Below are 16,359 nucleotides of genomic sequence, written 5' to 3' on the forward strand. Positions count from 1 at the left end.
ATTAGTTGTTGGATTTTTTTTTGAAGGTACATTTACTTTTAAAATACCTTACCAAGTTTCCTAATATCTGGATCTTCTGTCGCAAGGCTTCACCAATCTGTCTTACTATTTCTCCTCGTTTAGGGGCTGGAATCTAAGTAAAGAATGAAACTTCATTGATCAATTTAAAAGATAAAAGCCCTTAGAAATGAGCAGCATAATTTTAGTTATTGATTTGCAACATTTTTCACATGGCTTTAGTTTGGATTTCTATAAAAATTTCCTAATCATATTCTTTGACCATTTATGTATTCATTAATTAATTTTAATCTGTTTCTTATGTATTTTCAAGATGAAGTTACTGTTATGACAGTAAAATCCAAAACATCATTGATTTGAAAGCTTTTCAAAGGAATGCTAACCATTCTCTACCCCCTGTCAGGAGAAAAAAAGTTTTTATATGACTGATCACAATCTGTGTAGAGTTCCAGTACTGTTTTACAAGTAATTAAGAATATTCATCAACTTAAAATACTTTTGAAGCCTTATTTACATGATGGCAAATATACACTTTGTTTAGAGTAAAAAAAAAAAAAGAGTCAATCCACAAAACACTTTATGGAACTATAGGGAGATCTAAATTGAAGGAAAAATATTCATTATCCTTGGCTAGGCAGAATCAACATATTAAAAATGAAAATTTAATTTTTATCATAATATTCAAGCTACTAAAGGATTACTTTACTGTTGTGTTTTGCTTACTTCCTTTTCCAAATTGCCACATTTTCCAACCACCATTTCCCATCTATTTAACAGAGTTAAAAGAAATGGTAATGGATATGGCAGCTACAAAATGAAGCAAGATGCGGAAAATATAACTTTATCTATTAATCATTATTTTTAGAGCAGAAGCAGAAACCAAATACTATCCCAGATTCTGAAAGGACACCAGTAGTAATAAGAAAAGAATACCTAGACCCAGATGCAAATTCTACTTACTATCTGTATAACCTTGGGAAAGTCATAGACTGGGTCAGTTTTCTGGTCTATAAAATGAAAGTATTTTACTAGACTTCTAAGATCCTTTTAGCTTTAAGGCCAAGAAGATCCTAAGCCCAGTGACCTTTAATGCAACTATTTCTGAATATTTTTTCTATAACACACCTGATATTCAGCTTTTTCCTGAACACCTCTTATGAGGGGATACTTGCTATATAATATCACCCACCTTACAATGAAGGGAGCTATTCCACCTATAACATTATCCTGAAAATGATGCCAAATTTTCCATCTTTCTAATTTCTACACACTGTTCCTCGATCTGTCTTCACAGAAAAAAATAGTCCCTCTTCCACATAAAAAAAATCTATAAATATTTAAACAGAACTACCAAGTATATATCCATAAATTTCCTGATCTCTAGGCTAAATATTTACAATTTAGCAATGATACCATAGGTAATTTTTGGAGAAGAGGCCATGCAAAGGTAAGGCCAAGCACCTTATCAAATAAGGTAGTATTCTTTTTTCTGGTCTACATATGTACCCTAAGTAAAGCTTTACATAAGCAAAAAAAAAAAAAAATATTTCAGTACAAAATTTTTATACATTATTTGTGTTCACATGTCTTTCATTTAATTATTGCATCTAACTTATAACTGTTCTTGCATCTTATTTTTTTATTAACAGTAGAATCTCTCCAGCATCTGAACAATCTTCCACTCAGACACCTCCTCTTATAAGATTCTCTAGTCTGAGCAACTGCAAATAAAGGGAATCCAAACTATTTCTTGGGAGCAGAAAACAAAAGACATACTAAATATCAGTTATTTCAGAGTCTCATCTTTTTTTTTTTTAATCTTTCTTATGCCATAATATCATGGCATCAAGTCTAGTACTGGAAGGAGTCTGAGAGAAGCCATCTAAACTATTTTAAAGATGAGGAAACTAAAACCCAAGAAGATTGTGACTTTGCAAAGATCACAAGATAGTAAGTACCAAAGGCAGAATGTGAACCCAAATCTTCAGCTACTTATAGACAGTGCTTCTTCTACCATATTATGCAACACTTCCCTTTGAAAAAGTCAAGTTGACTTGTCTGGGCCAGCAAAACAGCCTCCAAGTGCCATCAAGAACATTAATAAATACTTGCCTTGGGCCACATTCTAGTCAGATGACTCACCAGGGCAGAGCAGATATAGTTAGGCAACTTAATATAACATCTTTAGAAGTAAATCTGGGATTCTACCTAGAAAGGTATATTTCATTTCCTCTTAAATTAATTTAAGATAGCATCACACCAAAGCAAAGGTTAGATAATAACTTGTTGTCAAAATTCCTAATCTCATTTATTTGAACATTTTACTATCCCTCCTACCTTGTCCCCACAACACATTCCAAAAATAAAGGTAGAAGCAAATGAATTATTAATTGAGTAAAATTACTTACATCTGCCCATATTTTCCAAGCTTCTTTGGTTTTTTTTAATGTTTCTTCATAGTCTGCCAGGTTAGCCTTATGGAAGGAATAATGTGGGAAGAAGACAAACAGGATAGAAAGCAAAAGGAAAGGTTACTGATAACCTACAGATATATTTTTATATATGCATATATATGTATATTGCATGTGTGTATTTGTGTGTAACGCTACCTAAAATCTTAGAAAGATGAGAATATGGATGTATTTTAGATACATATTTTTCTACATGCTTGTATATATCTGTTACATATTTATATGTGTACTTTACATGCATCTATGTAAAATACATCCATATTTTCATATAGAATGTTTTAGATAATATTCCCCAGCTCTGCAGAACAAGCAATTTTACAAACTCCAAAGATATATACTGAAATGAGATAGTTTTTTTAAAATAAAGTAACTTCCATTTTCCCATATGTAGTCTTAACCCACTTTCCTTGTCCAAAATAAACTAAATCACAATTATATGTTATATATATATATGTGTGTGTATGCATATATTATATAATTATATTCATAGAATATAACCAAGTGCTCACTAAATATCTAGTTCTTTCATGGACTATCAAAAGAAGAGGCTATCTCATAGTACTTATTATGTAGAATTCATTTAACAAACATTTATTAATTGTCTATTATATTAAAAATATTAAAGGAAATATCCAAAAAAAAGATGAAATGACAAATACCAATACACATGGTAAATACATAGCAGACACATAAAGTATTTCATTTTAAAGAAAAAGTTCAGTACCAGCCCTGAAGTCAGGAGGATCCAAGTTAATATCTGGCCTCAAATACTTAACACTTCCTAGCTGTGTGATCCTGGGCAAGTCACTTAACCTCAATTGTCAAAAAAAAAGAAAAGAATAGAAAAGTTCATTTTAGCTGGAAAATGGGAAGGATATTCACATCAGATTACAGCCAAAAAAAAAAATTTCTTTTCTTTTCTTTTTTTATTAACTTATTACAAATTTAAACATCACTATTATCTAACTTACTTTACAATTATTTACAATCAAATGAACTTCAATACATGAAATTTCATTACTCTTAAGTCATTTCTCAAAACTGTCCATTCCTATTCACTTTTTTTTCTCTTATGAGACTGCACTTAGTAAGTACTTTAACTAATTTTGCTTTTTTTTCCTATTTTAAAAATAATTTTAAATATTCCCTCATTTTTTAATATTCCTCACAATAGTTGGTCTTATTTGCTTTAACACATTTCCAAAAATTTACATTTCAGAGACCCTTTATTGTTCTCCCAGACCTTTTCAGGGGGTTTATTGATTAACAATCATATTAATGCTTATTTTAAGTTTCAGTTATGGTGCTAATTCATAGACACAAAGGTTGCAAAAAAAAAAAAAAAAAAAAAAAAGATACCTTCTGCTCTAAAGAAACTCATAGTCAAATGGGGGGGAAATTTGCAAACAATTATATACAGACAACCTACATACATGATAAATTGGAAATAATCAACAAAAGGAAGGCATTAAAATTAAGGGAGATTGGAAGAGGTTTCCTGTAGAAGTGAAATTTTAGCTGGGTTATGAAGGAGGCCAGGAAAGCCAGGCAGCAGAGATGAGGAAAGAAAGAAATCCAGAGATGAAGCATTCAGTGAAAATTCCCAAAGCTGGGGATGGAGTATTTTGTTCAAGAAACCACAAGGAATCCAGAGTCACAAGACCATAGAATTACCTGGGAGACACATGAAGGTTGGAAAGGTAAGAATGGTCAGTTTATAAAGGGTTTTGAACATCAAAAAGAGGATTTTATATTTGATATTAGAAATGATAAGGGGAGTTCCAATGGATTTTATTGAAGATAAGTATCAAATCTGTACTTTAGAAAGATCATTTTGACAACTGAGTAGAAGAAGATGGACTAGGGAAAGATTTGTGACAAGGAAGTCAACTAGCATGTTATTTTAACAGTCCAGGCATGAAAATGATGAGGTCATATACCAAGCTAATGATAGTATTAAGAGTGAAGGGGGCATTTGTGAGAAATGTTATGAAAGTCAAAAGTACTTTTTAAAGTTCTTTTAGAGCAATTATCGAGGTCCCCAGTAATTTTAAAAAGTATAAAGATAACCAAAGATCAAAAAGATCAGAATCCAAAGCAATGATTCAGATTCTGATACATTATTCTATCAAATAAGATAACATATATACATGTATAAGTATGTAAGTGTATGTAAAGCACTTTGTAAACCTTAAAGTTAAATGCTTAAACCATAAATACTAGCTGTTATTATTATTGCTATTATTATCATTACCACAATTTAACCACTCCCCCCTTCTTGTACCAGTTAATTTCAGTTTTTTGCAATTACAACTAAGAAATTTTTTTTAAAAACTCTGTCCCATTTTTCTTAGTACTATTAGTGCATATTTCCAATAATGGCATTACTGGGTTACTAAAAGTAAAATAAGTTTTATAATTTTTACTGTGTTGTGAATTACTCTCCAGGAAGATTTTACAATTTTAATTCTTTTTACCAACGAATACTTCAATTATTTAAATTACATTAATCAATATAAAGTAATATGAGGTTAGCAAGTTTTCAAAGTTATTGTTAACAATTTGCATTTTACCATTTGAAAATTGATATTCACATATATTTTCACCATTTAGCTATTTTAGAGTTACCTTTACAATTTTTTTTAGAGTTTTTGCATATTTGGGATACAGTTTTTACGTTTGTCAATATTTCAAAAATGTCATTTATGCTGACATGTACAGAACTGTTTTATTTTTTAGTTGCCTAAAGGTAGCTAGGGAGTGCAGCAGAATATGCAAATGTGGTCTTAGACACACACTTAGCTGTGTGACTCTAGAAACATAATTTATTTTTTAATAATAGTTTTATTTTCAAAATTTATGCAAAGATAGTTTTCAACATTTACCTTTTTTTAAACCTTGTGTTCCAAATTTTTCTCCCTCCCTTTCCTTCACGAACCCTTAACCAACATAGCAAATAATCCAATATATGTTAAACATGTGCAATTCTTCTACACATATAAAAATATAATTTAAAGTTTGTCTAACTCAGTTTCATTAATTGTACCTCTCAGGATTGTTGTAAGACCTTAGTAAGAAATTATTTGTAAGAGTAATGCTTAATAATGTTTATTTCCTTTCTATTAAAGCAAGTCACATCTTATTCAATTTGTTTAACAAAAACAAAAGTATGACATAAATTTTGCTCCAATTTTTTTCCATTTCATTACATTTTTCAACATTAAGCAAGAACCACTTGTGATGAGTTCAAATCTCTTTCCACCCCAATCTTCTCCAAATATATTTATTTCATAATAAATCCTTTCTCTAACTTTTATGTTCCCTGGGGTTTAATTAAAATACTTATCCTTTGTTTACATACTTTGCAATACCTAGTATTTCTTTTTTGCCCAGTAAAAAACAGCATTTATAGTTCTTAATAAGTGCCAAATTTTAAAAAGTATCATTCCCAACTTTAAGCAATTTCATTATTAATTACTACATGCTCTTCATAAGTCTTAAGAATTCAGACACATCCCCCTCCCCGCCCCCCCAAAAAAGTATAAAATAATAGCACACTTACCTGGCGGACTCTTGCTATAGGCTCATTGTTAGCTGGGCAGTAGCTTGTAACAACCTTAAAAAAAAAAAAAAAAAAAAAAAAGTCTTGTTAGAGTATGTTATAAAATGAGGGAGAGAAAGAGGGCAAATCCAAGACTTTGAAAGGAACCAACAAAATTTTCCCGGATTTATCTGCTATTGTTTATAGAAAGCACTGATTATTTGATAATTTTTTTCTAAGGAGTTTCAAACACAATACCTAGCTTTTAAAAGTTCACTTTAAAAATACACATGCTCTCAACAAGCCTCTTACCTTCCCTTTTAATATTTAATCCCAATTATGCAAGAGGCATCAACTAGAGTAACCTCATCATTTTACAGAGAAGAAAACTTAAGTCCTTGGTAAATCGTAACATTCCCAAGGCCAAAACAGCCTTTAAGCAACAGAATAGAATTTTGAACCCAGGTGCTCACAACAGCGGCAACAACTCAGGAAAATTTTGCAACCTTACAGCTAATCTCTTTAAAAAGGTGATAACTACCCTCCCACTTCCTTCTTATTTAAAAAAAAAAAAAGCATTTGAGAATCAGTAAACTGGGGGAAAATTATCATTAAGCACTTCGAAAAGGAGACATAAAGATTCTCTACAATGCAAAGTGTTATTTCCCCGAGTAAAAGTATTGCCCAAGATACCACTGCAAAGTAACTTGAGTTTGCACTAACTTTAAATAAATATTTGCATTCCCTTCTCTGGATTCAAGAATCTAACATTTAAAAGAGTTTTAAAAGTATAATCACTAAAATTAAGCAATTAACTATTGTTTTAAAAATTAATAAAAATCAAAATGCTATTTATAATGCAACTAAAACCTAAAAGGGCAATGATTTTTGCAAAACAGAGTAGAGTTATGGCTTCCGGACCAGCTGAGATCAGATTTCCATGAGCTCCACACTTACCTCTCCTCTTCCACCCCAAGTCCCATTATACACGCCTTCATTTTCTTCTTTGAGTCCCAAATCTTTCAACCAGGAATACTGGGGCTGATTGATCAGTAAAGTAGACATAAAGGCAGCAGGTCTGTGCCAGTATCTTAAGATCTTTCTCCTTCCTAGAATGATTTGCCGAGAAAGAGAAAAGGTTAAGGGAAGCATAACGAGCACAATTGAGTCTTTTACCCAAGGAAGCTATTAAAAAGAAACCCACCCCTGTTCCCCGAGGTTCTGATTGGTCATTTCAGAGTCCCGCCTTCCTCTCACATCTGGCCAAGTAAGCTTTTTCTGACCCAGCTTAGCTAAAAGATTTTTCTTGCTGAGATCAGAGCTCCTCCCCGAGAGAAAAACTGCGAGAGATACCCAAAAATAAATAAATAAATAAATTCGTTACTGCCATCTATTGTTTAGAAAAATAAATGTTTCAAAACCGACTTTTAGCTCTCCCCCAGTTTCTGCTATCAATCAACAAGCATTTATTTATTAAGTGCCTAACTGAGGATCCGTCTTAAACTTTGAATACAGAGAAAGGCAAAAACAACTCCTTCCCTCAAAGAATTGGCATTTGTAATGGGGAAGATGTGTGAGTAACTAGAAATATACAAGATATATACAAAGTAAATGGAAAGTAATCTAAGATAACAGGCCCTGCCTGAGGGAGGGTGAAGACCAAGGACCTCCTGCAGAAGGTAAGATTTAAACTGAACCCTGAAGGGAACTAAGAGACCAAGAGGCTGACTTGGAAAAAGCAAAATATTCCAGGCATGAAGGACAATTACTGCAGAAGCAGACAGGTGGAGATGGAGTGTCATGTTCAAGAAACAGCTAGTAGTTCTATGTTGCTGGATCTTAGAGTAGGCAAAGTCTAAGAAAACGGAAAAAGTAGGAAGGGGGCAAATTGTGAAATGTCAAATGGAATTCTATATTTGACCCTGGAGGTAATAGGGAACTATTGGGATTTATGGTTGGAGGAAGGACATAGACCTGTGTTTTAGGAAAATCACTTCAGAGTGAGACATGTGCAAAAATGTGGCAGCCCCTTTTATAATGGCAAGAAACTGGAAATTGAGTGGATGCCTATCATTGGCAAACAGTTGAATAAGTTACGGTATATGAATGTTATGGAATATTCTTGTTCTATAAGAAAAAATCAACAGGATGATTTTAGAGAGGCCTGGAGAGACTTACATGAAATGATGCTAAGTGAAATGAGCAGAACCAGAAGATCATGGTACACAGCAACAGCAGTATTATAAGACTATCAATTCTGATGGATGAGATCCTTTCCAATAATGAGATGATTTGGACCAGTTCCAATGATCTTACGATATTTCCCAAGATATTTCCTACACTCAGGAGTCTTGGCATAATGAGCCAAAAAATATTCACTTGCATTTTGTTTTCTTATTCATTTTCTTTACTTTTTGATCTGATTTTTCTTGTGCATCAATATAATTGATATGTTTACATATATTGGATTTAACATACATTTTAACACATATAACCAATACTGGATTACTTGCCATCTAAGGGAGAGAGTGGGGGGAAGGGGAAAATTTGGAACACAAAGTTTTGTAAGGGTCAATGTTGAAAAATTATCCATGCATATGTTTTGAAAACAAAAATCTTTAAGAAAGAAAGGAAGGAAGGAAGGAAGGAAGGAAGGAAGGAAGGAAGGAAGGAAGGAAGGAAGAAAGAAAGAAAGAAAGAAAGAAAGAAAGAAAGAAAGAAAGAAAGAAAGAAAGAAAGAAAGAAAGAAAGAAAGAAAGAAAGAAAGAAAGAAAGAAAGAAAGAAAGAAAGAAAGAAAGAAAGAGAAAGGAAGGAAGGAAGGAAGGAAGAAAGAAAGAAAGAAAGAAAGAAAGAAAGAAAGAAAGAAAGAAAGAAAGAAAGAAAGAAAGAAAGAAAGAAAGAAAGAAAGAAAGAAAGAAAGAAAGAAAGAAAGAAAGAAAGAAAGAAAGAAAGAAAGAAAGAAACTAAGTGGGAGAGATTTGGGGAAGGGAAATGTCAATAGTCCAGGCAAGAAATGATGAGGGCTTGTACTAGAGTGGTACCCCTATGAGTTTAAAAAAGAGCACACATATGAGAGATGTTATAAAGATAGAAACTTATGAGACTTAAAAATAGGTTGTATAGACCCAAGATATTTCTTACACTCAAGAGTTTTGACATAATGAGCCAAAAAATATATGGGGGGGGGGGGGAACCAAACCCTAATTCCCATGTCTTTGGAGCCAGACTGTTCAAAGGAATGAACTCCATCTCTGTGATCTAAGGACTCTTAGTGAATCGGTGTCTTTTCTCCCTTCACCTAACCATATATTTTATATAATTATTTATGTATATGTCACACTGCATTTTAAAGTATGTCTACCTCCAACAAAAATTCAACAGCTATCACTGAAGCACTACTCAGATATTCATCCTATTGGTTCTTATATTTTTCCTCAAAATATTTGGTGCCGTTGGCTCTGATTTCCAAAAAATTGGTAGAATCTCTTGATAACTTGACACATACTATTCCACAAAACTATTACCACAGAAAGTGGTAATATATACTATATTATTCTCAAGGATGGTTTGCCAGAGGTATCAAATTCAAGACAGCAGGCTACATGAGGCAGGCAAAAAACACCAGTGAAGCATGAACCATATTAAAATATAAGTCAAAAATGTTTAATAAAATAAATAAATATATAAAACAACAAAAATAATGTTATTTAGTAGTATTCTGTAAACTCTTGAGTTAATGCACTGAGGTCGGAAAACCGAACACTTAAGACTAATTACCAATTGGACAATACTCTATAAGCATATTCTTGGAAAATGGCCCTTCCAACTATTCTGTGATGGCCCAATCATTTCGTGTAAACAGAGAATTGTAGGAAGGACTAGAGGGTGGAGTAAGATTAGCCAGAGTCACTTCTGGACAGAAGGCGAAGAGGAGAGGTCACTGCGATTCTGTGTCCATCCAATTTACTCCTACCCCTAAAGACAGAAAATAAAGATCAAGGATTTTTGCTTATCTTGACTCCGGCTGATTCTAGGGTATCCGGGGTGCTAAAGCAATCACCACAGTATTCTAAGTCAAAATGCAGCCAGCAAAGATTCTTTTCTATTTGAATCTGACACTACTGATTTAGACAATCTTGCTCATGACATCTCCACATTCTTCCCTCTCCCTTACTCCCCTCCTCCCTTTCTGTGCCAATCTCTACTGATCATACTTGAATTCAAAAAATCAACTCTCTAAGCATGAAATAGAAGAGTTATGATTAGATATCAATTTGTCAGAATATGATCTAGGGGTTTTAGTGAAGTACAAATTCATTGTAAGTCAGGAGAATGATGTCACAACCCTAAAAATGTTGAGGACTACAATAAGAAAGAACCAGCTTCCAGGAATAATGAAGCAGTAGTCATTCTAGTTTGCTAGTAGTACTGTATTTTTAGAATCATAAATTTAGAACTGGAAGGAACTTCAGAGGGGACCTAGTACTATATCATTAATTTGTAGATGAGGTAATTAAGATCTAGCAAGAGTAAGTGACTTGCTTTAAGGTGAAGCAGGTTATAAATGAGAGGTGTGAATTGAACCAAGTCAGTGATCTTTTCTTTATACCATAGTCTTCTTTTTTAATTTATTAAAGCTTTTTATTTACAAAACATATGCATGGGTAATTTTTCAACACTGACCCTTGCAAAGCTTTTTTTCCAAATTATCCCCTTCTTTTCCCTCTTCCCCTCCCCTAACTGGCACATAGTCCAATACATGTTAAATATGTTAATATATATGTTAAATCCAATATATGTGTATAATATTTATACAGTTATCTTGCTGCACAGGAAAATCAGATCAAGAAGGAAAAAATTAAGAAAAAAAACAAAATTAAGCAAACAAGAACACAAAAGAGTGAAAATGCTATGTTGTGGTCCACACTCAGTTCCCACAGTCCTTTCTCTGGATGTAGATGGCTTTCTTCATCACTGAAGAATTGGAATTGGTATGAATGTTGAAGAGAGCTATGTACATCAAAACGTACATCAAAAAATATTGCTGTTGCCATGTACAATGATCTCCTGGTTCTGCTTATTTAATTTAGCATCAGTTCATGTAAGTCTCTCCAGGTCTCTCTAAAATCATGCTGCTGATCATTTCTAACAGAACAATAATATTCCATAACATGCATATACCGTAACTTATTCAACTGTTTGCCAATTGATGGGCTTCCACTCAAGTTTCCAGTTTCTTTCCACTACAGAAAAGGTTGCCATAAACACTTTTGCACATGTGAGTCCCTTTCCCTCCTTTAATATTTATTTAAGCAGTAGAAAAACTGCTAAATCAAAGGATAGGGACAATTTGATAACTTTTTGAGCATAGTTCCAAATTGTGCTCTAGAATGGTCTGATCTGTTCACAATTCCACCATCAATATATTAGTGTCCCAGGTTTCCCATGTCCCCTCAAATTTGTCATTATATTTTTCTGTCATCTTAGCCAATCTGAGAGGTGTGTAGTGCTATCTCAGAATTGTCTTAATTTTCATTTCTCTGATCAATAGTGATTTAGAGCACCTTTTCATTCGACTAGAAATGATTTTAATTTCTTCATCTGAAAATTATCTCTTCAGATTCTTTGGCCATTTATCAACTGAAGAAAGACTTGAATTCTTATATACTTGAGTCAATTCTCTATATGTTTTAGAATTGAGGCCTTTATCAGAACCCTTAAAAGTAACCCTTCTAATCTTGTCTGCATTAGTTTTGTTTTAGGAAAACTGTTTAACTTAATATAATCAAACTTACCTATTTGGTGTGCAATAATGAGTTCCTGTTCTTCTTTGGTCACAAATTCCTTCCTTCTCCACAGATCTGAAAAATAAACTATCCTATATTCTTTTAATTTATTTATAATATCATTCTATATGTCTAGATAATGTAGCCATTTTGATCTTATCTTGGTATTAGAGTGTTGCCTAGTTTCTGCCATACTAATTTCCAATTTTCTCCACAGTTTTTGTCAAATAGTGAGTTCTTATCTCCAAAGCTGGGGTCTTTGGGTTTGTCAAACATTGAATTGCTATAGTCATTGACTAATTTGTCCTATGAACCTAATCTATTCCACTGATCAACTACTCTGTTTCTTAGCCAGTACCAAATGGTTTTGATGACCATTGCTTTATAGTATAGCTTTAGATCTGGTATAGTGAGGCCACCTTCATTTGCCTTTTTTTCATTGATTCACTTAAAATTCTTGACCTTTTGTTCTTCCAGATGAATTCTATTATTTTTTCTAGGTCAATAAAATAGTTTCTTGGAAGTTTGATATAGCACTAAATGGGTTAGTTTAAGTAGTATTGTCATCTTTATTATATTCACTCAACCTATCCAAGAGTACTTGATGTTTTTTCAATTGTTTAGATCTGACTTTGTGTGGAAAGTGTTTTATAGTTTTGCTCATATAGTTCCTGACTTTCCCTTGGCAGATAGATTCCCAAATATTTTATGCTATTGGCATTTATTTTAAATGGAATTTCTCTTTATATCTCTTGCTTTTGGATTTTCTTAGTGAGATACAAAAATGGTAATGTTTTAGGTGGATTTATTTTGTATCCTGCAACTTTGATAAAGTTGCTTTTTAGTAGAATCTCTTGGGTTCTCTATGTATACCATCATATCATTGGCAAAAAGTAATTTGGTTTCCTCATTACCTACTCTAATTCTTTTAATCTCTTTTTCTTCTCTTATTGCCAAAGCTAGCATTTCTACTACAATATTGAATAGTAATGGTGATAGTGGGCAACTTTGTTTCTCCCCTGATTTTATTGGGAATGGTTCCAGTTTATCCCCATTACATATGATGCTTGCTGATGGTTTTAAATAGTGCTACTGACTATTTTAAGGAAAAGTCCATTTATTCCTATACTTTCTAGTGTTTTTTTATGGAAATAGATATTGGATTTTATCAACTGCTTTTTCTGCATCTATTGAGATGATAATATAGTTTTTGTTAATTTGGTTATTGATAAACTCAGTTATGCTAATAGTTTTCCTAATATGGAACCAGTCCTGCATTCTTGGTATAAATCCTACTTGGTGATGATGTATTATCCTGGGGATAATTTTCTGTAATCTTTTTGCTAATATTTTATTCAAGATTTTTGCATCAATATTTATTAGGGAAATTAGTCTATAATTTTCTTTCTTAGTTTTTATCCTACCTGATTTAGGTTTCAGTGCCATGTTTGTGTCATAAAAGGAATTTGGTAGGAGTCCTTCATTCCCTATTTTTTCAAATACTTTCTATAGTATAGAATTAATTGTTCTATAAATGTTTGGTAGAATCCATATGTAAATCCATCTGATCCTGGTTTGTTTGTTTTTTTTCCTTAGGGAGTTGATTAATATCTTGTTCTATTTCTTTTTCTAAAATGGCACTATTTAAGTAATTTATTTCCTCTTCTGTTATGTGAGCAATCTATTACTTTTCTAGATATTCCTCCACTTCGCCTAAGTTATCAAATTTATTGGCATAAAGTTGGGCAAAATAACTTCTAATTATTGCTCTAATTTCCTCTTCATTGGTGGAATGTTCTTCCTGTTCATTTTTGAGACTAACAAGTTGATTTTCCTCTTTCCTTTTTCTAATCAAATTAAAGTTTTATCTATTTTGTTGGTGTTTTTTTTCCTCCAAAAACCAACTCTTAGTTTTATTTACTAATTCAACAGCTTTTTTACTTTCAATTTTATTAATCTCTCCTTTTATTTTTAGAATTTCAAATTTGGTATTTGATGGGGGGGTTCTTAATTTGCTCTTTTTCTAGCTTTTTTAGTTTCAAGTCCAATTTATTGGTCTTCTCATTCTCTATTTTATGCAAGTAAACATCTAAAGATATGAAATTTCCCCTTGTTACCACTTTGGCTGTATCCCACAAATTTTGGTATGTTGTCTCATTATTGTCATTCGCTTGGATGAAATTATTAATTGTATCTATGATTTGATGTCTCACCATTCATTTTTTAGGTTGTGATCATTTAGTTTCCAATTACTTTTGGTCTATTTTCCCCTGGCCTTTAATTGGATGTCATATTTATTGCATCATGATCTGAAAAAAATGCATTTACTATTTTTGCCTTTCTGTATTTGATTTTGAGGTCTTTATGACCTAATATATGGTAATTTTTATATAGGTTCCATGAACTACCGAAAAGAAAGTGTACTCCTTTCTGTCTCCATTCAATTTTTTCCAAAGATCTATCATACCTATCTTTTCTAGTATTCTATTTACCTCCTTAACTTCTTTTTTATTTTGTGGTTTGATTTATCTAGTTCTGAGAGAGCAAGGTTGAGATCTCCCACTAGTATAGTTTTGCTGTCTATTTCTTCTTGCAGCTCTCTTAACTTCTCCTTTAGAAATTTCCATGCTATACCATTTAGTATTGATATTGCTTTATTATCTGTTACCCTTTAGCAAGATATAGTTTCCTTCCTTATGTCTTTTAATTAGATCAATATTTGCCTTTCCTTGATAGGATGGCTACCCCTGCTTTTTTTTACCTCAACTGAAGCATAATAAATTCTGCTCTAGCCTTTTACCTTTACTCTGTATCACTCTTCTTTAAATGTGTTTCTTATAAACAAAATATTGTAGGATTCTAGCTTTTAATCCAATCTGCTATCCACTTTCAGTTTATGGGAGCGTTCACCCCATTCACATTTATGGTTAAAACTACTAATTCTGTATTCCCCACTATTTAATTTACCCCAAATTATACTTTTCTCTTTACTTTTCCCCTTTCCCTCCTCCCCAGTGTTTAACTTGTGAGCACCCCTTGTCTCAAGCAGCCCTCCCCTTTTACAGCCCCTCCCCTCTTCTTATACTTTTCCTTTACTATTTCTGTTTTCCCTTCTATTAACCTTCCCTTTCCTTTTTTCCCTTTGCCCTCTCTTTCCTATAAGGTGAGAAAAGTTTCTCTATGAAACCAAATATGTCTAATATTCTTTCTTTGAGCCAAATCTTATAAGAGTAAGATTCACACAATGTGTGAATCACCCTCCCTTTTGTCCTTCAATTATAATAGGTTTTCTTTGCCTCTTCATGAGATGTAATTTCCCTCATTTTTCCTCCACTTTTCCCTTTTTGTGGTATAATCTCCTTTCTACCTCTAGTTCCTTTTTTATATTATAACAGTAAAATCATATTATACATGTACTATCTATGTATACCCATAACAGAGATACAACTTTCAAGAATTCTTTGCTTAGTACCTTTTATGCTTCTCTTGAGTTTTATATTTGGAAGTCAATTTTTGTTCAGCTCTGGTCTTTTCATCATAAATAATTGGAATTCACCAGATTCATTGAATATCCATCTTTTATCTTGAAGAAAAAAAAAAAAAAAAAAAGCTCACTTTAGTGGGGTAGTTTATTCTTGGCTGCATTCCAAGTTCCTTTGCCTTTTGGAATGTCAGATTCCAGGCCTTTGATCTTTTAAGATGGAATTTGCTATGTCCCGGGTAATTTTTATTGTGATTCCTTGGTATTTGAATTGTTTGTTGTTTTGTTGTTGTTTTCTGCTACTTACAATATTTTTTCCTTGGTCTGATAGTTCTGAAATTTAGCCATGATATTCTTTGGAGTTTTAATTTTGGGGTCTATTTCAGGAGGTGTTTGTGAATTTTTTCAATGGTAATTTTACCTTTTGATTCTATCACATCAGGACAGTTCTCTTGATGATTTCCTGAAAAATAATATATAGGCTCTTTTTTTTTCATCATGATTTTCAGAAAGTCTAATAATCCTTAGAATGTCTCTCTAAGATGTATTCCCAAGCAGGTATTTTACATTTTCTTCTATTTTTTCATTTTTTTGGTTTTGCTTGACTGATTCTTGATGTCTCACTGAGTCATTCATTTCCATTTATTCAATTCTGATTTTAGTGAATTATTTTCTTCATTTACTTTTTTTAGTTCTTTTTGTATTTGTCCAATTGAATTTTTATATGAGTTGTTTTGTTCTATGGGTTTTTTGCATTTCACAAATTCTGTTTTTCAAGAAGTTGTTGGTTTTTTTGTTTTTTGTTTTTCCATTTGGTAGCTCCATTTTTTTTTATTATATATATATATATATATATTTTTTTATAATATTATCCCTTGTATTCATTTTTCCAAATTACCCCCCCTCCCTCTATTCCCTCCCCCCGATGACAGGCAATCCCATACATTTTACATGTGTTACAATATAGTCTAGGTACAATACATGTGTGTGAATATCATTTTCTTGTTGCACAATAAACATTAGAATCCGAAGGTACATGTAACCTGGGCAGACAGATATTA

The 16,359-nt window shown here is 32.3% G+C and overlaps 1 protein-coding gene across 1 annotated transcript in view; it reads right to left on the reverse strand.

Moving 5' to 3' along the window:
- ALDH7A1 (aldehyde dehydrogenase 7 family member A1) overlaps window positions 1-7,239 on the reverse strand; it is a 33,765-nt gene extending 26,526 nt beyond the window's left edge. The window contains exons 1-4 of the mRNA XM_074281962.1: window positions 6,988-7,239; window positions 6,052-6,105; window positions 2,427-2,492; window positions 53-133 (exon numbers count right to left, since the gene is read on the reverse strand). Coding sequence (XP_074138063.1) covers window positions 53-133; window positions 2,427-2,492; window positions 6,052-6,105; window positions 6,988-7,182 — 396 coding nt within the window. The 5' untranslated portion in view covers window positions 7,183-7,239. The remainder of the gene's footprint in view (window positions 1-52; window positions 134-2,426; window positions 2,493-6,051; window positions 6,106-6,987) is intronic.
- Between the last annotated feature and the right edge of the window lie 9,120 nt (window positions 7,240-16,359).

This window comes from Sminthopsis crassicaudata, chromosome 1 (assembly GCF_048593235.1).
Source record: "Sminthopsis crassicaudata isolate SCR6 chromosome 1, ASM4859323v1, whole genome shotgun sequence".
NCBI lineage: Eukaryota > Metazoa > Chordata > Mammalia > Dasyuromorphia > Dasyuridae > Sminthopsis > Sminthopsis crassicaudata.